Below are 24,491 nucleotides of genomic sequence, written 5' to 3'. Positions count from 1 at the left end.
GCGGCCGGCTGCTGGGTGAGTGGTGCAGTGGAGCCATTTCCCCCTGCGTACAGATTAATTTGAGCAGCTGATCATGGGGCTGCTCTGGAAACCATGTCTGGAGAATGAGGAGAAAACTAAGGAATGGCTGCCAGGAAAAGAATGGACTGATCACACCTTTGCGGGCCACCTTGTGTGACAGGTCACATGTCTGCTCTGGTCCACACGCAGCACCACATGGTGCCCTGCCCTGCATGCGCCCTCACAGGAGCTCGGGGTGCCTTGGCCTCTGTGTGCTTGAGGGCGACCTCCGAATCCAGGAGAAGCAACTGGTGGATGCCGTCCTGGGGGGCTCACGGGTGGTGCCCTTTCTCTCTCCAGGGACCCAGAGATTGACAAAGTCTCAGCATTTTAACACAGCAACGTTTTTATTGCTTTGGAGGGTTTCCCTAGAGCAGACATCGTACTGCACAGCCGCTGCAGTTTGGCATGTTAGAAAGTCGAGGTTACAGATGCTGAGACACGGGAGAGGCCCAGTGATTACAGGTGGAGGAGCAGAGGCTTTAAGGAATGAGGAGGCCCTTTCCTCTGATTAGCAGTTGCATTTTGATAGTACTATGGGCTTCAGATTCCTGGAAGCCCGGTCAATGGGGCTCCGTCTCTCAGGAAAATCCGAGCCCAGCCAAGAAACTTGAGCAAGACTGACCCCCACCGGCCTAGGTAGAACAACTGCAGAGCGCTGGGAACGGACAAAGCAGGTGTAGAGTCCCTGCTTGCGTGAAAGCAAGGAGAGTGGAGCAGACCTCTAGGGACAGGCACGGAGCAGGTGCCCCTTTCCCGCGAGCTTAGTAAACCCAGGAGACAGGCACCCACTGTGGAGATGTGCACGCCTGGTCAAAGGCTTCTTGCAGTTTCTTGAGGGTCTCGTCAACGCCGTTGTTGACCAGCGAGAGGTCGAAGTAGTGCGCGTACCGGCCGCGGATGGCTTCCGAGTCCTTCTGCAGCTGCTGCAGCGCTTCCGTCTGCAAAGACACGACACGCGGGGCTGGAGTGGGCTCCCGGCATGGCGGCCCCACAGGCTGTGGATGGGCTGTGAGGGATGTCGCTTGTGGGGACCCCTGCCTGGCTCAGAGTCCCAGGCCTCACGACTCCAGCCCCGGAGGCCTCCGCTGAGAGCGGCTACCAGCGGGCCGGAGAGACCAGAACACCGCAGTCCATACGGGCTCTCGAACGAGGCCATACCGGAGCCCAGCAGGGACTCGAACAGCGTCTTGCCATTGCTGCTGCCACTGTGGTGGCCATTCTAGGACAAGGGCAGGGTGACTTATGACCCCAGCCCTCTTTCTAGAACCCTGAACGACTGGCCAGGAAAAGACATAACTCCATAAAAGCATCTACATTGCAAGAAGTGCCCCAAGCTGTGTTGAATGAGGAGCAACGCTTACGCCCGTCACAGAGGGCGATAGCCGAATCCGAGTTCCTGGACAGTGGTGGGAGAAAGACTAATGAGCCAAGAGCAAAACGAGCTAAGGACAGGACCAGGCAGTTGGCAGGAGAGATACAAATGGCCCTCAGCAGTCGGGAGGACACGCAAGCCCTTAGCGGTGACAGAGGAAAGTAGTGAGGCTCCGTTTCCCCAGACCCGTCAAACCAGTAACCAGTAACACGCTCCCGCACAGGGGAATAAGCGCCCTCCCAGCGAGCTCTCAGTCCCCATCGCAAGCACCTGGCAACCCTGCCACACACACTGGCCACGGCGCACAACAGTATCCAGGACGGCCGGGTGGGACTGGTGACAGCACGGTCCTGCCACGTGTGCACAGGGGATGCCACGCGGCCACGAAGGCTGAAGCGGCTCAACCACACGGATAAGGAGCGCTCCACTGTGCTCAACAACAGTGCGGACAGGAACTCCAAGGCGTGCTGAGCAGGGGCAGCCCTCTCAGTAAATCTCGGGTCTCCTGGCTCTTCCTCTCTCCCCACAGCCACGCTACACCCCTGGCGGAATGGGGGCTTCAGCCATCTCTGTTCTTCCCACTGAAGCCCACGTTGCACCAGCGTCAGCACCTGCCAAAGTGCCCATTTCTGCCCCTGGACCCCCAGCACCTGTGGACCTCGGACTGTTCCTGATTTATTCTGTGCATGAGCTGGCACGGATGCTGGCCTACCAAGCAGTTTAGGAAGTGTCTTCCAAGTAAAGCAAATGAGCCCCATGCCCTTTGGCTTCTTGGTCTTGCAGGAAGAAGGGCAGCAATAGCCAGGAGGCTCAGGGGAGCTCTGGTCACAGGCTGAGCTCTGGACTCATGTCCCAGTCCTGGTGAACCCAAGGAACCTCCACCCGCCCTGCGGACCCCGGCTTCCCACCTGAGCGCCCTGGTCAGTAGGTGCGATGAACACGATGAATGGTGAGAGTTCCGCCGTGCGGACAATCTTCAGGGTCTAGAAGAAGAGGAAGGGCCGGAGTTAGCCACCCTGATGACTTCCTCCTGTTACATATCTCTGAGCATCACCAAGCCCAGTGCTGTTTCCATCCTTCCCAGTACAACTGTTCTGGGTATAGAGAATTCCACCAAAACCACGTGCACCAAACCTCATCTGTGCCCGCCTTGCCAGGCCTCCCCACCTGGGGCTCAATGTCAAGGATGGCGATCTTGTCCTGCTCGTGAATCTGGTGCACGGTTTCAAATTTGGTGCCAAACATGTTGCCCTGGTAGCTGCCGAACTCCAGGAACGCATTGGCGGAGATGCTCCTGGCCATCTCTTCGGCAGAGATGAAGTGGTATTCCTTCCCGTCTTCCTCATTCTTCTTGGGCGGCCGTGTCGTGTCTACACAAGAAGCCAAATGCCCGATGAAACTGGGGGTCCTCACCGTCCCCTAGGGCCTTGGCCCATGGCTTCTGTTCATGAATCCCAGCTGCCTTCGGTGCACAGGATCCCGCAGAGCAGGAAACGCCCTGTCTATCTAGAAGGTACTGGACCTTCAAGCGGCAAAGCCCAATGTACAAAATTCCTATCCCTTTTCCTATATGAAGTTACATACCTCTTAAACCACCAACCCCAGGAATATGAGAGCTCAGAACTAGAGAAAGGACAGCTGATTATATATATTTTAAAATATTTTATGTATTTGTTAGAGCGAGAGTGCACAAGGCAGGGGAGCGGAAGGCAGAGAGGGAGGGAGAAGCAGGCTTCCCCCTGAGCAGGGAGCCTGACATGGGACTGGATCCCAGGACCCTGGGATTCTGACCTGAGCTGAAGGCAGGTCCCCAACTGACTGAGCCGCCCAGGTGCCCCTGATTATATATTTAAAGCATATCTATGGGCTATGGTTAGGATTTCTTGAAAGCGTATGTAAAATTTCCTTTTTATAGCGTGGAAAGAAGAGTACTTTGGTTTGGTTTAAACTCATTTTGTTAAATGTCGGAACATTCTTTAGTCATAACATTTACTATTATTCATATAGACTGTCCTCTAAAACGTGCTCCACATATCACGGCTTGCGACCCAACCCCTAGCACCCGTCTCCAGTGGATGCATCCTGTTCGTCTCTCAATCCACAAGTGCTCAGGCCTCTCTCTTCCCATCTCCTAAAACAAACACTCTTCTTTACTGGCTATTTCTACTTTCAAACTTTCCCACTCATTCCTCAACCTAGGGCCGTCTGCTTTCTGCCTGTGGCATGTCACTTATCCCTAAAGCCAAAATACAGAAGCAAGGAGTAAAAAAATACTAATAGCAGATTCAGAATTTAGTTTTCAGCCTGGATGGCTCAGTGGGTTAACCCTCTGCCTTCGGCTCAGGTCATGATCCCAGGGGCCTGGGTTTGAGCCCCACACTGGGCTCCCTGCTCAGCCGGGAGTCGGCTTCTCTCTCTACCCCTTCCCCCTGTTCGTGATCTCTCTCTCTCTCTCTCTCTCAAACACTCTCTCTCAAATAAATATATAAAATCTTAAAAACAAACAAACAAACAGAGAATCCCGTTTCCTACTCTGATAAGCACAATCAGACTATGCAGATTCTGGGAATGCAAGGCCTCGGATTCCTAACCCTAACCTCTAACCCTAACCTGACCACTGGCCTGATTGTTCTATTGAGGACGACTGCCCAGACTGTGCCTTTCCTGAGCGCTGCTGTGATTCAGAAGACATTTCTGGAAAATCAGAGGCAGCCTAGATGTCAAGCAGTGGTGTATAGCTATAGCCACTCAGAGGACTAGGATTTAGGCACATGATAAAATGTTGGTAATATAAAGTAACATGAACAAAGTAAGAACTTTTTAAAGATTGTATCTGTAAGGAATGTCTGCACCCAACAAAGGTCTTGAACCTGCAACCCAGAGATCCAGAGCTATACGTGCCATCAACGGAGCCAGCCAGGCAGCACAGCAGTGCTGCTTGCTTGCTTAGAGCTGGACGACAGCATCTTCACCAGCCTCTGCTATGCAGGCGAACAGCACAGAGAACAGCAACACAGCAGTTACGTACACACACTTGCATCCTTCCCAACTGTGCTCTGTTTTTATCATTAATCATGTACGATAAAGTCGCACACAGATAAGGGCACTCGGAGGACCCCAGAGTTACTCACATGGGGCAGGGTACGCGAACTTGTCTGGGTTCTGGCTGAGTAGGGCATTCTTAATGTGGCTGCGGCCAACGCCACTGGCTCCTGTGGACGGAGAAAAGAAAGGCTTGAAGATGGGAACCAGGCTACTGTTGTCATCAAGGCTTCCATTTCTTTCCCCAGAGACAAAGGCAGGGACAGGCTTCAAAAAGGGACGTGGGTGACAGTGAGCTGGTGTGGCTTCCAATTTTAGTATATGTGCTGCCGAAGCGAGCACTGGTGTGGCTTCCAGACTGAGGTCAGGGAGGGGCCAGCATGGTCTGGGGCTCTAAGCCCTTTGTCCCAGTTGGGAGAGGAGGCTCTAAGGGCCGAGGATCAGGACTCAGAACGTAACTGTTGTTTCCAGAGCAGCAGCTAACACACGGGATTTTCTTCTCTTTTATCAAGATACTTGCTTTACTGAACTCTCTGAAATTAGTGGAACTCATTTTTTGGGAAGATTTCATTTATTTGACAGAGAGAGAGAGAAGGCGCAAGCGGGGGGAGCAGCAGGCAGAGGGAGAAGCAGGCTCCCCGCTGAATGGGGAACCCGATGCGGGACTCGATCCCAGGACCCCGGGACCATGACCTGAGCTGAAGGCAGATGCTGCACCGACTGAGCTGCCCAGACATCCCAGTGGAACTGAATTTAAAGGAGCATTTTTCCTGGGAATTTCTCCGGAGCTGTAACGGAGTTCCTCGAAGCAACTAATGTTGCAAGCTGGGGCGGGGGTTAAACCCACCGCAACTACTTAGCTGCCGCACCACTTAGGAGGCTAAACCCTGAGGGCACAGCTGTGAGGACTCGGAGCCCGGGCCTGGAGCCCCTTTCCCTCTTCGCATCCTTCCTGGACGAACGGACCGAACCAGCCACGCGACAGCCGGAGAAGTTACCAATCAGCACCAGGGTCTTCCTCTTGAACGCAGGGAGCCGGACAACCTCCTCATAGGAAACAACATCCAGCTGGTCAAAAACTGCGGACAAAGAAGGCCAAGCGATGTGCCCAGGCACAGCCAAGAAGGTCGTGGCAGGGGCACATGGGCCTGGACTCGCGGTGACCTGGCTGTATCTCGGTGTCAGAAGGCAACCTCTGGTAGGCGACAGCTACAAGAGCCTTAAGTGCCCCCCGCTGTCTTCATGTAAGCTGGCCAGGGGATGCAGGGGACAGCTGGGACACTGCCGCATGGCCGCCGTCAGCAGGGACAAGACGGAGGCCGGGCCGGCGGAGCACATGCTTACACGCCGCACACACTCCCCCGGCTCTGGGCCGGGCTCTTCCCACGTCCTGCGGCCGCGTACGACCGTCTGGGGATTCCTCGGACGCTCACCCCTCGAACCCTCTGGAGCCCCCCGCACGTCTGCCCGGCCTGTGTCCCCGACCCGCCCGGCGGACACAGCCACACAAGGAAAGCCGACGGCTAGGGCAGGAGCTGGACGGCGGCCGAGTACTCGACCTGCTGAAGCCATTTACAGTTGCTGTGTATTTCTATTACCTTCCACGGTAGGTAAAAAAACAAAATCACTATTAGTTCTTGGGAAAACACGCCTTTCTCTGGGGCTGCTCAGATCATGAGCTGGTCATGCTGATGGCACAGACACACTGAGAAAGTTCTGGAAGGCTGTGCGGCTGACTACCTGAGGAGTGAGGAGTGCGCGGCTGGGAGCAGACCAGTAGCTTTCCTTCCCGTGTACTGGGAAGACGAATGTTGTCATGAACGGAAAGCAGAGGACACGGCCTGCTCTCCGCGGCGACGGTCCCCCTCACGCGACACCGTCCCCCGAACCGCCATGCAGCAGAGGGGGGGCCCGGGAAACTTACTTGAGCTGTGCTTGGCCAGATACTTGTCTTTGTACTTCTTCTTCTTCCCGAACGGGCTGCAGCTGGGGGCTTCACTGGGCGCGGACTGAGCCACACTTGCCACCCGCCTGGCAGGACAAGATGACCCAGAACGTCAGGGGAGCCTCAGCGCCAAAGCCCAGGCTGCCCACCTGCGCCCGAACCCTCCGGACCAGGGACGCCCGCGGGGCCAGATGTCAGCTCCGGGAGTTCAAGCCCCAGGTTAGGAGGTGAGATCACTTAATAATAAAATCTTGCAAACTGGATGACCTCCAGACCAATCTGCCAAAACGACTTTGACCCTCCCATCTCTTACAGCCCTCAGCGGGTGTCTTATCCCGGCCCCTCCCCCTAGGAGGGGCCCCTCCTGGCTCTCAGCCTGGCCCTCCCCCCTCCCCGCCATCTCTCTGTGTCTGTTTCTCAGCCTCTCCCCAGTCTCTGGGTCTCTCTCATACGCGGCCCCCCAGTCTCCTGCTCTCAGTGTCCCTGCTGGTCCGGCCTCAGTTGCCCTCTCTCCTGCCCCCCTCCCACCCTCACCCCTTCCCTGGGAGTAGAAGGCTCTGGGTCTGCAATGAGCATGCTTTAGACCAGTACGGAGGAGCCCGGCTCGAACAGTCGGGCTGCACTGAGAAGGATGTGATGCTTTAGACCAGTACGGAGGAGCCCAGCTCGAACAGTCGGGCTGCACTGAGAAGGATGTGATGGCGGGAGGGGGGTCACTTCATCCTGGACGCATTTCCAATGCCAAGTGTTTGGATGAACTCTCCAGAAAGGCATGGGAGGCGTGTCTGCAGAGCCATTGTGGGAGCTGCAGAGAATGTCTGTGAAAGTGCCTCACGGACCGTCTGGAGCGCGATGAAGCGTGTGCTGCCCACAGACAGGCAGGCCTCAGCAGACCCCACTTACGATACCGATGGCACACGTCGCTGAGCTACAGCGGCCACTGCCAGGCCCTCCTCAGCCTCTTGCCTGTAGTGTTCTTCACACGTGCTGCCTCTGAAAATGGCCCAGAAGCCACAGCCAACCTATTTGGGTCTGTCACCATGAGCACGCAGGGCTGGCACTATCTTTCATTTTTGCTCTGATTCCAAATTTAAGAGTTTATTTCTAGATCCTCTCCACCCTCAATGTGGGCCTCGAACTCACAACCCCGAGACCAGGAGCCACACGCTCTACCAACTGGGCCAGCCAGATGCCCTTCCTTTGTTGCTCTAATTGGAAGAGTTTCCTTCTGTAGGACACTGGCTGTGGTTTGGATGACTTCCACAGGGTCAGCCCCAGAGATGAGGTCAACCACAATTCAGGGTCCTTTACCTGTACCGGCTTGCGAGCCAAGCCCATAGGCTTGCTGCAGCCCCCACAACCGTCATGCCAGGTAAGGCTGGAGGCTGGCTCGGCCAAGAAACAGAGTAGTGCAGCTAGGTGACCACGTGTGGCGAGCCTGGGTCCCCCGCACTGGCCCACTTCACCCTTACAAAAGCGGCTCACCATTCCTGCAGCTCAGGAGAAGGGATCAATCCTGCGGATTCCTTGGAGGAACCTTCCACCCGCCCCTGCCACCAGTTACTGTCATCTTTGTTGATTATCTTGATGATGTCCCCAGTAACAAACTTCAGTCCTGCCTCCTTGCAAGGGATCAGATGGTCCTTTTTGGGGTCATAGTCAAACTGGGCTCTCATGAACATCTGAAAAGTAAGGACAAAGCAGCTACTATAGGAAATGCATGTTTCCTTGGGAAATCTTTTCATGGTATGTTAAATAAACAATTACGAATGTGTCAAAGGTCTTAAAATATGGATACCCTTTGTCTACAAGATGCCCTTCTAAGCACAAGTTGTCAGTTACGATGTATGGAAAAGTATGTTCACTACAGCATTATTTACAAGACTGCAATATGGGAGTCAAGCTCATTTTCCAAGAATAAGGACTTACCTAAGTACAGTTGTCTACTGATATTACCAGGCCAACTATAAAAATCACTGTGTAAAAGATAGGTAGACATCCTAAAGATGTTTAAAAGGTTCCAAGGAGATATTGTGAACAATTTCACATGAATACACTTGACAAATCCTTTACGAAACACAACTTTCCAAAAGCGACACAAGAAACTGAAAATATGAGCCACTCTATCTCCACGAAAAAGCACTGAGAGCCGCTACGGAACCTCCTCTATCCCTCCCCTGCTCCCAAACACACAGGCCCCACTGGCTCTGACGGCAAATGTCTCCAAATGTAACTAAGAACTAAGAAGAATTAAGGCTCGTCTCAGACAGACACAGGGCGAGATTCTTAGCCAGAATACACAGAAAGCACCTACAAATCAGGAAGAAAATGCCTTGAATGGCTACTTCACAAAGGAGGGCATCCAAGTGGAGAAAAACGTAAAACAAGGAGCTGACTGTAATTAGTCACCAGAGAAATGCAGATTAATGCCACAACGGTCAAAGTGAGGAAAAAGTACTGGCGAGGGTCTGAGGCAAATGAACGAAAAGGGGTTGCCTATGCAACAGCACAGACGCACTGCCGAGCGGCCACGGTGAGGACAGATTCCCTTTACATTCATTCCCCAAGGGGTGACAGCTGTCTTCGACGTGCGAAGTCAGGGTACAGGGGCGCCTAGTCATGTCCCATCTCTGGCCAAGTGAAAGTCACTGTCACCCACGTATACCCAAACTTCAGTTTTAAAAGTTTGTTCAAAGAGAAAACTTTGCCACAATAGCACAAATGACCCGCACTCTCACACACATCCCCTGCCAACGGCCAATCCACACACTCTCCTCCACCAAGGCTGAGCTGTCTGCAGACTGGGCGTGGACCCACTGCTCTGTATGTTACCTCCAATTTCTCACAGAGCAATGTGTACGAGGTAGAGTCTCCACGAATTTTGAGTAAGTGCTCTTAAGACTCTTTGCTCTGGCATTATCAGTGCCTGAGCTATTTATTACTGTTTTTTTTGTGTGTGTGTGTTTGTTTTTGTTTGTTTGTTTGTTTAAGATTCCATCCATTTACCTGACAGAGACCAAGAGATCACAAGCAGACAGAGGCAGGCAGAGAGAGAGGAGGAAGCAGGCTCCCCACCAAGCAGAGAGCCCGATGGGGGGCTGGATCCCAGGACCCTGAGATCATGACGTGAGCCGAAGGTAGAGGCCTCAACCCACTGAGCCACCCAGGCACCCCTAATTTATTACTGTTTTTAAAAATATTTGCCAGTTTGCAGGGCACATGGGTGGCTCAGTTGGTGAAATGTCTGCCTTCATCCCAGATCATGATCTCAGGGTCCTGGGATTGAGCCCCCCATCATGCTCCCTGTCTAGCGGGGAGCCTGCTTCTCCCTCGGCTCCCTCCCAACTCATGCTCTCTCTAATAAATAAAATCTTAAAAAATATCTGCCAATTTGCTTGGCGTAAAATGATACTGCACACATTTTATGTCTCTCTGCTGACTGGTAAAACTGGCCATTTTTCCATACGTTCAATGTCCATTTGTATTTTTCCTCCTGCGAATTGTCATGTCTCCATTTCCCTCCTTCCTTCCACATCGGTTACTCCTTACAGAGGGAAGGTCTGCCTGTTTGCACCTGCGTTCGGAAAGCCCCAGGCAGCTACACTTATGCTATACTGAGAACTTAAAATGAGAATCATTTCATTTCAGTCAAATCTCAATAAATGGCGTCACCTACCTGCAGTGCTGGAAGACGACTTTGCTGGTTGGGAATTACTTTTAATGAGATCATTCCTTTGGTTTCTTTCTATTGAGAAAGGAGAAATAAAACTATAATGGACATATAATAGATGATCTGGGGTTTCATAAAGTCTTATTTTTGCCCTGAAGATCCCCAAAAAGTGTTTTTTTTTTTCCAACACCCATCTTTACCATACACCTTGAAACTTTGTAGGACAATTCCTTCTCCAATATCAAAGTCTCATGTGCCCCCATAAGCCAATGGGACAACTTGGAGATGCACAAAGAATAATGAAGAAAAAGCGAATGACTTTGCCTCCTCCCCACACTCAACCCTAAAAGGTTTCCAGACAAACTGAAATGAATCTGGTCCACACATACCCATACTTTTCTCCATGCCAAAGAAAACATTTGCAAATGTTTGTACATAGGTCCATACTCATATGTATTTATTTTTCAAAAATAATTTTTTTTAACAAAAAGGGGATTATACTCTGTAGAGCATTCTGTAACACGCTGTCGGTTCAGCTGTACTCCTCGTTACTGGGCATGCTGGTGGTGGCCAGCTTTTTTCACTATCTGCTGCAACAGACATCTTTTTTTTTTTTTTTAAAGATTTTAATTATTTATTTATTTGAAGCTCTGTCATTAGGCACATGGAGGTTCAGGATTTTTTAAGACTTTATTTATGTGAGAGACAGCAAGATCATACAAGCAGGGGGAGCAGGAGAGGGAGAAGCAGACTCCCTGCTGAGCAGGCAGCTCAAGCCCCTGGGATCATGACCTGAGCCCCCCAGCACCCCAGCAGTGAGCTCCTCATCAGCCCAGGAGGCTGCGGGCACGGGCTTTGATACCGTGTACTTGCATCAGGTTCAAAACGTACCCGGGTGCTTCCTCTGATCAGTGAGGAAGAGATACTGAAACCCTGGACGAAAATAGGGGATTTCTTTTTTTCCTCCCTACGGTTTTTGCCTCAAGTCTTTTGAGGCTCTGTCCTTGGGTACACAATGTATAGGACTTGGGTTGTTTCTAAAGATAAATGTGGCCCGTCACCTCATTTAGTTGTCGTTGTTGTCCATTGTTCTTTTAGGTAGACTGTGCACCTAACGTGGGGCTCAGACTCCATAGCCCGAGATTAAGTTACCCGCTCCTCCAATGGAGCCAGCCAGGTACCACATGAGGCCTTTTCATGAGAGCAGATCCCAGCTCTCTGGTTCAACAGCCCTGGTCACTGCTGAGTGCCTGACGGGTGTCTCCTGCGGGCAGTGGCCAACCACACCCGACGGCCCCAGGTGGGGTCTGCTTCGGTTGTCTGAAGTAAGCTCTTGCTCAGCATGGGGCTCGAACTCACAACCCCAAGATCAAGAGTCATGGCTCTTCTGACTGAGCCAGCCAGACACCCCTCACCTTTGCATTTATAATCTCCCGTCTACTCTCCATAACCGATCTGTGCAGAGGGACTTCTACCTGCAGTTTGCAGATGACAGAGAAATGACTTCACCTGTTTGTAAGGCTAGACCCAAGGACAGCCGGGTTTCAGAGCTGCCAATAAAGACCAACGCTTTCTGACACCCAGTCCAGTGTCCTTCCTAGGGAGATACTCTGGGCCATTTGCCTTGTTTTAGAAATGTACTAGATGAAAGTAGAGAACGGCCACTTCCTGCACAGAATAGAGATTAGCGGTGGGAAGAGTCCCCTTGGTGAGGTACAAAGACTTGATGGGAAAACACTGCCCACTGACACCAATGTGTATCCACACCTCACAAACACAAAAGCAGAAAATACCCACCATTGCCTTCTGTAGCTGATCGACTGAGTGGTTAGTCACGTTGGTGCCGTTGATCTCCAGGATCTCATCCCCGACGTGAAGGGAGCCTGCGCGAAATGAAGACTCCGTCGGCAAAGAGCATGACAAGACACCACAGGGAAGTGGGCATGACCCAGAGCACGTTACATGACCGCGGGAGGAGGGGATGGCTCTTCTGAGCCCCTGAGGGATGTGCCAAGGCAAGCACTTGACAAAAGCACTGTGTCCTTGGCAAGTGTCACGTTGCTCTGTCATTTAGCTAAAACCCACAACTGCCACCTAATGGTCACATTAACCAACGGTTAGAGTCTATGTGCGGAGCAGTTACCAGTATCTGCGTCGCCCTGGGTAGAAAACAAAGTCAGGACCGAAGAGGGCAGGGCTCAGAGGCTGGCACAAGTCGGGATGCAAGCAGCGACGACCACGGCCACTGAGACATATCCCCCCCCCCGCCCCACCACACAGAGATTTTACCAAACGATGCATCGGAAAACCGACGGCCCCTTCATGTGAAGGAGAGACAACCGGTACTTGTAATGCTTTGTTAAATGTGTATCTTCCCTTCAACTGTTAGCACTGGGAAGTCGAGACGGTCCGGGTCCCAGTCACGCGTCCGGGCTGGCGCAGAGGCTGTACTGTCACTGCTCAGACCTTGGCCACGGACCCCGGCAGGCCTGACCCCCAGCGCACAGAGATGCCCTGGTCACGAGGGCGACCCTCGCGTCCCGCGCCACTCGACGGGGCCATCGGGGGAGGCACAGCCCCGGAGCCCAGGATACCTTGTCTGTGGATCATGCCACCGTGAAGGATCCGCGCCACCGTGCACGACTGCTTCTCGTTCAGCTTCAGCGTGATGCCCTGTGTGAGGACAAAGCGCGGCACACGTTATTTTCGGCTCCTTCTTGGGTTATCTTCAGGACGGCTGAAGGGGCTTCTTCGGAGAAAGACTTTTCATGGGTACTTGGGGTTCGCAATGGGAGGAGGCATGAGAGCTGCCAGGAGGAGCGCGCCGGGGGAGGGCTGGGAGCCTGCGGATGCGGGGACTCGGGCGGGTGAAGAAGCGGGGTGGTAGGGCATGACAAGGGATTACCATGGGCTCTTCCGTGACCTTCTCGAACTGTATGAGTCGCACCTTCCGCACCTCCTGCCCTTTGGCCTGGGTCGGGCTACCTGGGGCAGCGGAGCCATTGGTGTACATGTCCTCGGTCACCGCATTTGCCTGGTGCGCCACAGCCTGGCAGGTCCAAACAACAAAGCAACGGGTAAGGGAGCAGCAGAGGCCTGCCATCAGTCTGCAATCTAGAAGGCTCGGAAAACCAAAGCTTATTTCACAAGTTTGGCATCTAAACCAATGGGAGCTACTTATTAAATGTTATCCAACGTGTCTATCCAGTCCGCTACAAACGGGAAGAGAATTAGGCATGTAGGATCAGCCCCTGGCCCAGGATGATGACAATACCACTGAACCCCGACCCTAGCCCAAGATGACCTCTCCACCAGGACCCTTTTCTCCCAACCTTCCACAGACATGCACAGCCATGTGCCATGTGCACCAAAAGATGTGGACACGGATGTCATCACAGCACTATGCTGTAGAAGAAAATACCACGAAATTTAATAATTGGAACCATTTGAACATAATCTGAAGACACCATGCTCCTTAACCCATAAATGCTTCTGTGTGTTTTCTAAGAACAAAAAGTTTCTCAAAAATGAAAATTTAGCATTTTTTAGAAGATTCTATTTATTTATGACAGAAATAGAGAGAGAACACAAACAGGCACAGTGGCAGGCTGAGGGAGAGGGAGAAGCAGACTCCCCACCAAGCAGGGAGCTAGATTCAGGACTCTAACCCAGAACCCTAGGATCACAACCTGAGGTGAAGGCAGACGCCCAACCAACTGAGCCACCCAGGTGCCCCCCAAATTTAGCATTGATACAATACTATATCTGGTCCCCAGTTTCTCTACAAATTTTATCAAGTATCCCAATAACATCCTTTGTAGCTATATATATTCTTTCCCAGAGCAGCATCCAGGATCATGCAATGCATTCAGTTTTCACATCTCTTTAGCCTCCCTTAATCTGGAAAATCTCCTCGGCCTTTCTTTTTCATGACCTTGACGTTTTTGTCAAGGTCTACTATTTTGTAGCTTCTCAATTTGGGTTTGCCCCATGTTTTGTCATGATTAGGTTGAGGTTGTACATTTTTGGTAGGAAGCCCACAGAAGTGATGTTGTCTCTGTCTCCTTTGCTGGTTCTTCCTGTTTCTAGTCCATTAATGTGGAAGTGGCCCGAGCTTGTGGTAAGAGCTAGCACAGTGGGGAAGGTCAAGTGGAAATCTCTGAATGCCTCCGCCACGCACCCCAGATAAAACAGTAAGTCACAAACAATATGGCCAACCAGAGGAGGCAGAACAGGCCTGAGCTTGGTTTATGGAAGAGCAAGTTCGGTATCTGTGTACAAGCTCAACTAAACTCCAGCCACACCCGGGGTGGGGGCCTCAGAAACAAGGGGGTCACTGCAGCAGGTGGCTGTGGGGCATCCAGACTGCGAAACACTTTTCGGTGACAACAAGGAGCAAACTATTAACAAACACAACAACAGCTTGGGATGGGTCTCGAAGGCACTCTGAGGCGTGAAAAAAGTCAACCTCCAAAGGCTGTGTATTCTCAGACTCACAAAATTATAGAAATGGAGAACAAATTAGTGGTTGCCAAGGACTGGGGATGGTAGGAACGATGGGCCACAGGGCTGTCCAGGGGTGGGACCACAGAGGTCTTTGTGGCGCTGGAGTGTGGCATTTATACACATGTGCCCATGACACAGTGGCACCAAAGCACACTCACACGCTGTACTGGTGTCAAGCGTGCGGCCTGGTACGGTGTGATGGCGTGACGACTGAGGCCCCACAGACGGAACTGAACTTGTCTGCAAAACACACCTGGCGGCGCGGCCGAAAGCAGCCATTGTCTGCAGCCCAACTACAGCCCAGATGGTGTGCTGCCAAAGAATGGCTGCCAACAAGACACGCTGGAGAGCTCGGCTTTCAGGAAAGTAAGAGGCCACGACACACAGTGACCAAACAGTTCTTGAAAGCACGGCCCACGCTGCCCCAGGACCATGTGGCTGATGCTCTTCAAAGCGAAGCAGCTACGGGGTGTGAGTTTGTACGCTTCCCATGAGTAGACTCAGGAAAGCACAGGAGAGGTAGAGTCCCGCTGCAAGGGAGACCTCCTCTTCTCAAAGTGGCCACCTGCGCGCTCTGGGCGCTCTGACCGTCTATCTGCACGTGTTCTGGAAGGAGGACTCCAGGGACACTGACCGTGTGACTGCTGCTCCAAGACGATGGGTGTTAAGTGTCACATTTCTGGCCTCAGAGCAGGAAATCTAACTCGGGACTGTCCTGGGCCCTCACTTACGAATGTCTCACCACCAACAACTGTGGGGCTGAGAAAGCTGCGCGCCCCACCTGGGCCGGAGGCACTGCCGTTGTGGTCATGTGCACTAATGCCCGGTACCACCAAGTCGGGCCCCGCGGCTGCTTTCCTCCCCCCACACTGTAATGCTCTGGCAGTAAGCCACTGACAATGATTCGCTCAAGCTTCCAGCCTTGGTGGGACCCTGCAGCATGTGCCCCACAGTGAGAGATTACAAAGTCTCAGTCCACAGAGCACAAAGTGACCCTTGGAAGGGGAAGAAGCCTATGCGATAGTGAACTTGGAACAGGCAGATAATGGCCACACTCACCCCATGTTCCTCTTACTCAGCTGTATTGCAAAGACTGTTTTTACCACGTCAGCCTTTAAAGTAAGGACTCAGCAAAGCTCACCAGAGGCAGAATACATTCCAGTCGCCAAAGTTCAAGAGCTGCTATCCCCGAGGTTTGTCTTTTGAATGTGCTTACCCGTCAAGGTGTTCCCCGTGGTGGCGGAGTCACCGTGACACTCACTTAGCAGCTGCGAACCATGAGTAAGAGAAATGGAAATCTCCAAAGTGCTAACTCAAGAACTCACTGGCCATAGCAAGGCTTCTGAAAGCAAACTTGGCTTTGAGCAGCTCAATCTTACCGAGCCAGTGCGCACTCCCCAGGGTCTGGTGGGCTTCAGGGAAGTGTCCCCGTATGGCTCCTCAATCTCATGGGGCAAATGCCTTCAACGCGCCCCCTGTATCTCCTCATGATAGATGACTGTGGGATCAAGGTTACACATATGTGTACTGACCCTTGACGTCTGTGTCCACACACACACACACATACACACACACACACACAGCCAAGGTGATTCCCTGCTCCAGTCTGTGGGTCTGTGACCACATGAAGTGCCGGAGTCTTCACATAGTGACGTCCTGCAGTCTCCCGTTCCGCAGCTCATTACTGTAAGGGGAAGTCATTAATTCCTTCTTTCATTCATGCAACATAAATGATAAATTGAAAGATAGTGTCCATCAAGTTTAAGGTAATCTTAGATCGTAAGTGCTCAAAGGACACGGAACATGGTTTTCAGCTTTCCTCAGAACTAGCAAATGGAGCTCCACAAAGGATTTCTGACTGGTGAGGACGGCGGTGCCTGCAGGGGAACAAAGAGGAGAGGTGGGCAGAAGGGCAGACAGGAGTTGCGACACAGAGCCAAGTTTTGCCTCAGGACCCTGCATTCCAAGCTTCTTGCTACGCAGCCGGCCACAATGAGCTTAGGAGAAAGGGGAAGGCGCTTGCCTTCTGCTGGGGACTGACTCTAAACTTGTCCATCTTTGGGCTGACCGCATACCAGGCATCTGTCCTGGTCCCTGATCTGCCCTAACTTGTCTGTTTGCACAGCTGGCGATGCATTCCACTTGGGGAGATATACACCGGATTGTTCATCCCGTCCAGTTTGTCCCCTTGAGCTGGAACCTAAGTCCTGCACAGGCACCTAGGGCAGGAGCTACTGTGAGTCACGGCCGCCATCGCTACCAGCGCCACGTGACTGACCCAGTAATAAAGGCGGACGTCCTAGAGTTCGCTTCAAACTTGAAAATCGCTTCCTCTCGGGGGCTGGGCCCGGAGGTCCCCGAGCCCTGGTGGAGGCAGGGGGGCTCTGGTCGAAGGGGAGACAGTGGGGAGGAAACATCTGCGCCGGGGCTCCCAGGGCAGAGGCTGCGGCTCACAGGAAGCCGGATTTAGAAAGACACGAAAAACAAACTCGGCGTGGGTTGGGGTGTGTGGGGGGGAATAAAGCCCGGATTCAGAGCTGGCGACAGCCCGCGTAGGCGGGAACAAACATTTGCTCGACCTGCCGGGGACTCGCCGCCGCCGCCACCAAGGGCAGCGCCCGCGTTGGATTCTGGATAGAACCGCGGAAAACCGAGGGAAAACAGAAAGGAACACGCAGATGGCAAGAGCCGGGGCAGAGCCGGGGACAGCAGTTTCGGGCCAGAACGACCTTACAATTGAACGTTAACTGGACGCACTGTTTCTCAGGCACTACATCCGCGGCCAACACACGCCCAAGGTCAAGTCTCTGCAGACCCCCTTCCAACGCGTTATCTACCCAGTGTTCAGAGGCAAAGGCTCCTTCTCCTGCAGGGAAGGTGACTTTGAGCAAAAACCTACGTATGTATGCAGGTACACGTATTGCTTCTATGGGAAGGAAAAGGGAAAAGGGAAGAATCAGACAAGACAATTCTGGTTCCCTAATTCAAAGGTTTTCTTCCCATTTCCCACGCTCAGGGCCCCTCTCCGCAGACTCACTCTTGCCTTCCTACGCCTCCATTTTGAGGAACACTGAAAGGTTTGAGTAATTCCCTGCTTACGGGTGAAATCTCTGCACCAAAGAAATGTCAAGCCCGGAGAACATTTGACGGTGTCTCAAGACATGTTTTGACTGTCACAACTGGGGAGGAGTATGTGACTTTCCACCACGAAGAATGATCACACCCAGAGGCCCCCAGTCCACGAGAACCTCCACGGCTTCACACATGCAGCTGGGCGGGCCTGGAACGCCAAACCCCAACGACGCCCGACAGTCCGCCAGACACCGGGTCCACAGGCCAAATGCTCGCTACGCCTGCGCCTGCGCACAGTGGGCCGGCAGTGAGCCTGCGCCTGCGCACAGTGGGCCGGCAGTGAGCCTGCGCACGACAGTCCACCGCCCACGTGGCGGGACGCGGAAAACTGCCCAAGCACCGACAGCTGGCTGCGAGCTGACGCTTACCTATGGCCTGGCTGTTTTTATTATGTCCTTTCCCAACGTGGGACAGGCCCAAGGAAATGTTGAGACATTCTCAATGCACTACTGCATAGGAAAGTGCTGTTTTGAGCAGGGTGTAGGAGGACTTCCACAACCTAAATGTATTTGCAAAGAATAAGGCCAGAGATGGCTTCTGAGTTTCTCAAATAAAAGAAATATACTTAAATATGGGAGATGGGCTGGCTATACTTCCTATCTGCTGCAAAACTATTTTTAAAGGATTTTATTTATTTCAGAGACACAGTGAGAGACAGTACAAAGCAGACTCACTGCTGGACTAGGATCACGACCTGAGCCCAAGGCAGGTACTCAACTACCCTTACAAACTGAAGCACCCAGACGACCCCATACATTTTCAATATTAAATGTAAACTATAGTCAGAAATGAAACTTTCGGGGACACCTGCGTTATTCAGTTGGTGAAGCATCTGCCTTCAACTCAGATCATGATCCCAAAGTCCTGGGATAGAGGCCTGCTTCACACTCCCTGCTCCACGAGGATCCTGCTTTTAACCCTACTGTTACCTCTTCTTGTACTCTCTCTCCCCCCAGTAAATACATAAATAAATAAAATCTTTTTTAAAAAAGTGAAACCGATATGTTTATAAAAAATAAAAAATTATTATTAAAAAAAAGTGAAACTGGGTTTTGACTCTTTAGAACTTTCACAAAAAGCATTCCCCTTAAATGAAGTCTTCAGCTTCATCATTTTCCATCACAGGTTTTCTGGGACAGCAAAATGTGCTGATGCTCTGGGACAGGCAGCTGTTAGCGAGATCTTGAATGTACCAGGGAAGTCCAAGTGTTGGACAAGCATTATCTCCCGTCACCATACGCACAACTCTCCAAGGAGGTACATCTGACAGAGAAGAGAAATCTTGGGCACAAAGAGCCCAGAAGCTTGTCTGATACACAGCGAGAGGCAGAGCCCGTGGTGGCAGCAAAGATAAAGAGTCTGAGAGGGAAGGTGAACCTCAAGAAATCAATGGAGACTCTCCCTCCAACGTCCACACTGTGGCCGATCTAGATGCTACTCTGCTGAAGGATTTAGCACACTTTCTTTCATCTTCTTCAGATCCTTACAAACACCAAACTGGCCAGCCAGCAGCCCATGCTCAATAACTGAGGAGGAACTCAACAGTGCCACCAACCCACAGATGCTAAGGGTGTGCACCACGACAGAACCTTCAAGGGCCGGGCCTCTCTTCCACAGGGCAGGCAGTCTCTCAAGCCCGTCCCTAACAGCAGGCCAGTTTATACAAGGTCTGGGCATTTAGCTGTATGTGGGGTTCTGGCTGTGCTGAGTGGAGGGGGCCTGATAGAAAAGACCGCATACAGTTGGAGTCCATTTATAAGGCAGTCTGAGAAAGGCCAAATGCTCATGTCAAAATTCAGCTTGTTGCCAGGGTGATTTCCAAGTTTCTGGGGGTGGGGTCATGACTATAAGGGACCACCAGGGAACTTTCTGAAAGGTGAAAATGTTTTCTTTCATGACTTGGGTAATGGTTACATGACTGTATGCATATGCAAAGTCTTACTGAACAGACTGCATAAATTTATGAATTACATGTATGTTAATCACACCTCAGTAAAGCTGCCAGAAGTCAATTTCATAAAGAGATTTTATTAAAAAGTTAAGGCTCAGCCAAGTGAACTGATTATAGAGAATGCCTCTGAGGAGCCAGGTGCTTTTAGATCCTGATTCGCTCCCAGTGCACACTTCATTGCGGACCTTCTAGTTCTGTCTGTGTTCCCCACCTGCTCATGCCGGCAGTCAGTCAAGCCTAGAATCCCGCCATCATGGCTGGAAAGCACACGCAGGTGTGAACAACACGCCGACGCCTATCACCTGTTTCCTTGAGCTACTGGCCCAGTCTATCGTTCTCCTGTTTGCTTTACCTGTGGGTCTACAGTGTCCTCATATGTGCAAGTGGAAGCTTACGCTAAATCTCTAATGTCCACCTCTTCAGTCATTTATTGATTCACAGACATTTCTGAGGACTTATTTATTAGACATTTAAAATAAAAACAGTGAGCAGAAATAGCTGTGTCCTGAACCATCCTGCAGTCTAGGAAGGAGACTCAGTCTGACTTCTGGGCCTTGGTCCCTGTGGACAGTGCAGCTGACGCTTGGCTCTCGCTCTCTGTGTCTCTCTTTCTGTCTGTGGACATTTACTCATAGTGCCTGACCACCAGCCCATGATGAAGGCCAGGCTACGCGGAGGGGCTGCTGGGCCTATATTCTGGGTTAGGAGTCACCCAGGGAGGGTGTTGATGATGCACGCCTGTCTACGAGACAACCTTATTTTGAGGGGTGAAATCCACACTCAGAACTGCGAGAGACAATTGCAAAAACGGTCAACATCCTCTCCGGGCATCCTGGGTGATGGAGGTTAACAGCTGTCTACCACCCATTCCAGGAATCACCTCTGGAATCTGGGGAGTGCCTGTCCACCGGACAATACACAGAGGCAGCACAAGGGGCCTTCCTGAAATGCAGAGGGACGCTGAGTGAGCGCTTTGGAGGCCGACCTGGATTTTAACGGCCCTTTCTGTCGACCCCGACACCGCCAGCGACAACAAGCAGGCAGTTTCCTCTTGTGGGATCTGTTCCTAAAAGTCTTTCTCTGACCCTGACTTCCGTCCACGAAGAAGTTTTCCTTGACCTTAAGCAGCACTCTGCACAGGCCGCAGCCTCTCCTAACTTCTACGTCCATGGGGCTCTTTGGGGAAAACGACCCCCAGCACTTGCGGCCGTCCACGTCGACCCCGGCAGCCGCCTCGGCCTCTCCTCCGAGGACGCCCCTCCCCCCCCACCCCACCCCGGGGCCCGGGCCAGGGAGTCCCGCAGGTGCCGCGGCGGGCGGCGCGGCCTGCAGCCCTGTCCCGGCCCCTCACCCCGCGCCCGGGGAACCGCGGAGCCCTCTCACCTCGGGCCGGCCGCGCTTCTGCAGCAAGTGCTCCAGGTAGAGGTCGGAGAGCGCCGTGCGCATGCTGCCCCCGCCCTCGCCCTCGCTCGCCTTGAGCGTCATCCGGCCGGAGGCTGAACGCGGGGCCGCCGAGCCGCGAGCAGTGCGGAGCCGGGAGTGCGAGAACCCAGGCCTGCGGGGCGGCGGAGGCGGCGGAGGCGGCGCGCGGGGCGGGGCGGAGGCGGAGCACCGTCCTCGCCCCGCCCCTCTGCCCCGCCCCCTCGCCCCGCCCTGACCCTGAGGCTGACCCAGAAGGGTTCAGGGGTGTAGAGAAAAGCGCGCTTGCACCGCGGCGGGTTCCCCAGCTCGGCCCATGCTCGCGGCCTACTGCGCGGGGCAGCAGTAAGATGTCTCTTCGACCGCAGGCTTTACCCAGAAATCTCTGCGGGCCCGAAGGTTGCGAAAATGCCTTTAAGGCTCTTTGGACTGCAGGTACCCTGTGATTTACGTCGCTGTCAGCGAGTCAGTGATGAAAGGCCTGATTGCTCCCAACGGCAAGCTCTTTCTCCTTGTCTCGGGCCACATCTCCTACTGCTAATGCCACAAACATTTTGAGGGAACAGGGGAAGCCTTGGTGGTGGTAGAGCAGGAGTCCTGTTGAGGGAAGGGTTAGGGTTAGGGTGAGGGTTAGTTGGTTTCAGAACAAAACAAACTCTTCCTGCGCTTACAGGGCTGCAGCTGTCCCCACGCACACATCTGATGAAAACCTGGCCTCCTCTACCGCGAGCTAGGAACCTCACAGCGTTATCAGCACTTTGTTCCTCCACATACAATCTTTGGACCTTCCAGCAACTCATAGCCAAAAGGAAAAAGTCCGAGGGCAAGAGTTAGAGCCGCATCGCCCTGTTTTCTCCGAGAGGAGGCTGAGATCCCATGATTGATGGCGCCCTCCCCCACGATGAGCCCAAAGGCACCGTAGAAAGTTGAGAGAGACAGAGACACAGCAGAAAAGGAAAGAAGCAACCCCGGCACAGGGACGCGTTAAGTGAGCAGTAGAACAGAGTACAGAACACGGAAGCACACCGTACAGGTGCAGAACTGCTACGTGATACAGCCAGGAGGGTAGGTGACTCTACAAAGACTTTCATTAAGTGAAGCTGGAAAATGCTTGCTTATTTTGAAAGACATAAAATACGAAACCTTTCCCTGCCATATGCAAAAAAAACAAAAAAACAAAAAACAAACCCCATCTATTCCAGATGGATTAAGAACTTAAATGTCAAAAATACACTTAAATGTCAAAAAGCTCTTGAAAGAAAACACCAGCAAACAACTTTTTTTTTCAGTGTTCCAAAAGTCATTGTTTATGCACCACTTTTACTTTGGAGGATAGAAAAAGATTCCTTGGGGCACCTGGGTGGCTCAGTCCTTAAGCCTGTGCCTTCTGCTCAGGTCATGATCCCAGGGTCCTGGGATCGAGCCCCACATGGGGCTCCTTGCTGAGCAGGGAGCTTGCTTCTCCCTCTTCCACTCCCCCTGCTTCTGTTCCCTCTCTAGGTGTCTCTCTGTCAAATAAATAAAATCTTTTTTAAAAAAAGAAAAAGTTTTCTTTACAAAACAATGCAGGAAAACCACCGAGTATATGGAATATTGATAAAGTTGGCTTTGTTAACATTAGGAAATCTTACTTACCAAAGGACAAAGTCAAAAGCAAAAAAAAAACCACACATGCGTTGGGAGAAAATATTCTTAACATACACAAATGACAAAGGATTCCTGTTATAAATATACAAAGGATTATAAATTACTAAATTTTAAAAGTCCAGTAGAGAAATGGGTAAAAAAATGACTAAATATCTCACATATGGAGAAATAAACATAGGAAGAGATGTTCAACTTCATTAGTGACCAGGGAAATGCAAATCAAGACCACAATGAAATACTACTATAAACCCACCCAGTTATCAAAATTTAAAAAGACTTAAAATATCAACTGTGAGAGACAATGTGAGTCCATATGAGTTCACACATCTACCCTCCTAGCCAGCCATTCTACTCCTACATATATATATCCAAGAGAAATTTTTGAATATGTACAACAAAGAACATGGACAACAATGCTCATGAAAATGGTTTTGTTCATAGCAAAAGCCTGTGAACAACTCAAATGCCCATCAACTGTGGCATACTCACACAATGCAGTATGAATGAGCTAAGAAGAAAACAAATCAGAAATACACAAATACATAAAGCACAGAAAAATCCCTCCTACACCCCTTCCCAATACGCAGAGGGAACAGCCTTACCCACTTTGGAATATTAGGTTTCCAGACCTTCCTCTGTGCGCAGAGAAATGTATTCAGAACTACAGTCTAGGTACAGAAACCGCAGAACACATGGCCTTGCTTCTTCTGAGCCAAACCATTCTTCCTTTTTCCCAATTCCCCATGAAGCAGGCCTCCTCTGAGGGCTGGCCCAAGACAAGATAAAATTCACCCACTTAGAGTGAACAATTCAGGGAGGTCTGGGTGGCTCAGTTGGTGAAGCATCTGCCTTGGGCTTGGGTCATGATCCCGTGGTCCTGGGATCAAGTCCCCAGTCAGCCTCCTTGTTCAGCAGGGAGCCTGCTTCTCCCTCTCCCTCTCCCTCTGCCTCTCTCTCCTGCTCATGGTCTTCTTCCCTCTCTCGCAAATAAATAAAAATAAAATCTTTTTAAAAAGCGAACAATTCAATGACTTTTAGCATAATCATAATCACAGAGTTGTACGGCCATCACCACTCTCATTCCAGAACACTGTCATCACTCCAAATGAAGCCATCATTTCAGTCACTGCCCAGTCCTGTGGTCTTGAGTCCCTGGCAAACACTCACCCATTTTCTGCAGGACTAACTGAGTCTACCACAAAGCGCTCAACACAAATTCTCCCTTGAGAATTGATAAGCATAGTTCGGCCCTTGCAGCTCACAGTAAAATAAAATAAATAAAATAAAATACTACATAAAATCAAAAAACAAGGACCCAAGGGTGAGATCCAGCAGAACAACAGATAACCAAATTGGACCAAAACCTTCAGATATTTGAACTCAAGATTAGCTTAGTGTTAGAAAATTTATTAACCCAGGAGAGCCTGGGTGGTTCAGTGGTTGGGTGTCCAAGTCTTGATTTTGGTTCAAGCCAGAGAGTCCCTCTCCTTCTGCCCCGCACCCTTCTCTGTCTAAAGAAATAAAATCTTTTTAAAAAAAGAAAATTTGGGGGATCCTGAGTGGCTCAGTGGATTACGTGCCTTCAGCTCAGGTGACAATCCCAGGGTCCAGGGATCCAGCCCCTGAGTTGCTCCCCCTGTTTATGCTCTCTCTCTCAAGTAAATAAATAAAAAATATGTTAAAAAAGAAAAAGAAAATGCATTAATCCAAATTAACTGCATTAACATATTAATGGGAAAATCCT

The 24,491-nt window shown here is 51.5% G+C and overlaps 1 protein-coding gene across 1 annotated transcript; it reads right to left on the bottom strand.

Annotated features, from left to right (window-relative positions):
• Positions 1-388: 388 nt before the first annotated feature.
• Positions 389-21,271, bottom strand: MPP1 (MAGUK p55 scaffold protein 1). The gene is made up of 12 exons (XM_045067992.1): positions 21,065-21,271; positions 12,998-13,141; positions 12,687-12,765; positions 11,890-11,975; positions 10,099-10,167; positions 7,908-8,104; positions 6,402-6,508; positions 5,476-5,556; positions 4,567-4,647; positions 2,603-2,805; positions 2,344-2,418; positions 389-1,001 (listed from the first exon to the last, which is right to left on the bottom strand). The coding sequence occupies exons 1-12, from the start codon at positions 21,164-21,166 to the stop codon at positions 825-827; spliced, it is 1,401 nt and encodes a 466-aa protein (XP_044923927.1). The 5' UTR covers positions 21,167-21,271; the 3' UTR covers positions 389-824.
• Positions 21,272-24,491: the final 3,220 nt, after the last annotated feature.

This window comes from Mustela putorius, unplaced genomic scaffold (assembly GCF_011764305.1).
Source record: "Mustela putorius furo isolate JIRA1106 unplaced genomic scaffold, ASM1176430v1.1 tig00003899_pilon_pilon_pilon, whole genome shotgun sequence".
Classification (NCBI taxonomy): domain Eukaryota; kingdom Metazoa; phylum Chordata; class Mammalia; order Carnivora; family Mustelidae; genus Mustela; species Mustela putorius.
The sequence above is the reverse complement of the archived record's forward strand: the minus strand, read 5'-3'. Positions and strand labels throughout refer to the sequence as shown.

Bases quoted from the DNA above. Each gene is read 5' to 3' on its own strand.
- MPP1 (XM_045067992.1), bottom strand. From the start codon at position 21,166: ATGACGCTCAAGGCGAGCGAGGGCGAGGGCGGGGGCAGCATGCGCACG. The intron at 10,168-11,889 runs GTGGGTATTTTC...CTTTCTCAATAG, and splicing joins ATCAGCTACAGAAGGCAATG to AAAGAAACCAAAGGAATGAT. The intron at 2,806-4,566 runs GTGAGTAACTCT...CTTCTTGTGTAG, and splicing joins GTTCGCGTACCCTGCCCCAT to ACACGACACGGCCGCCCAAG.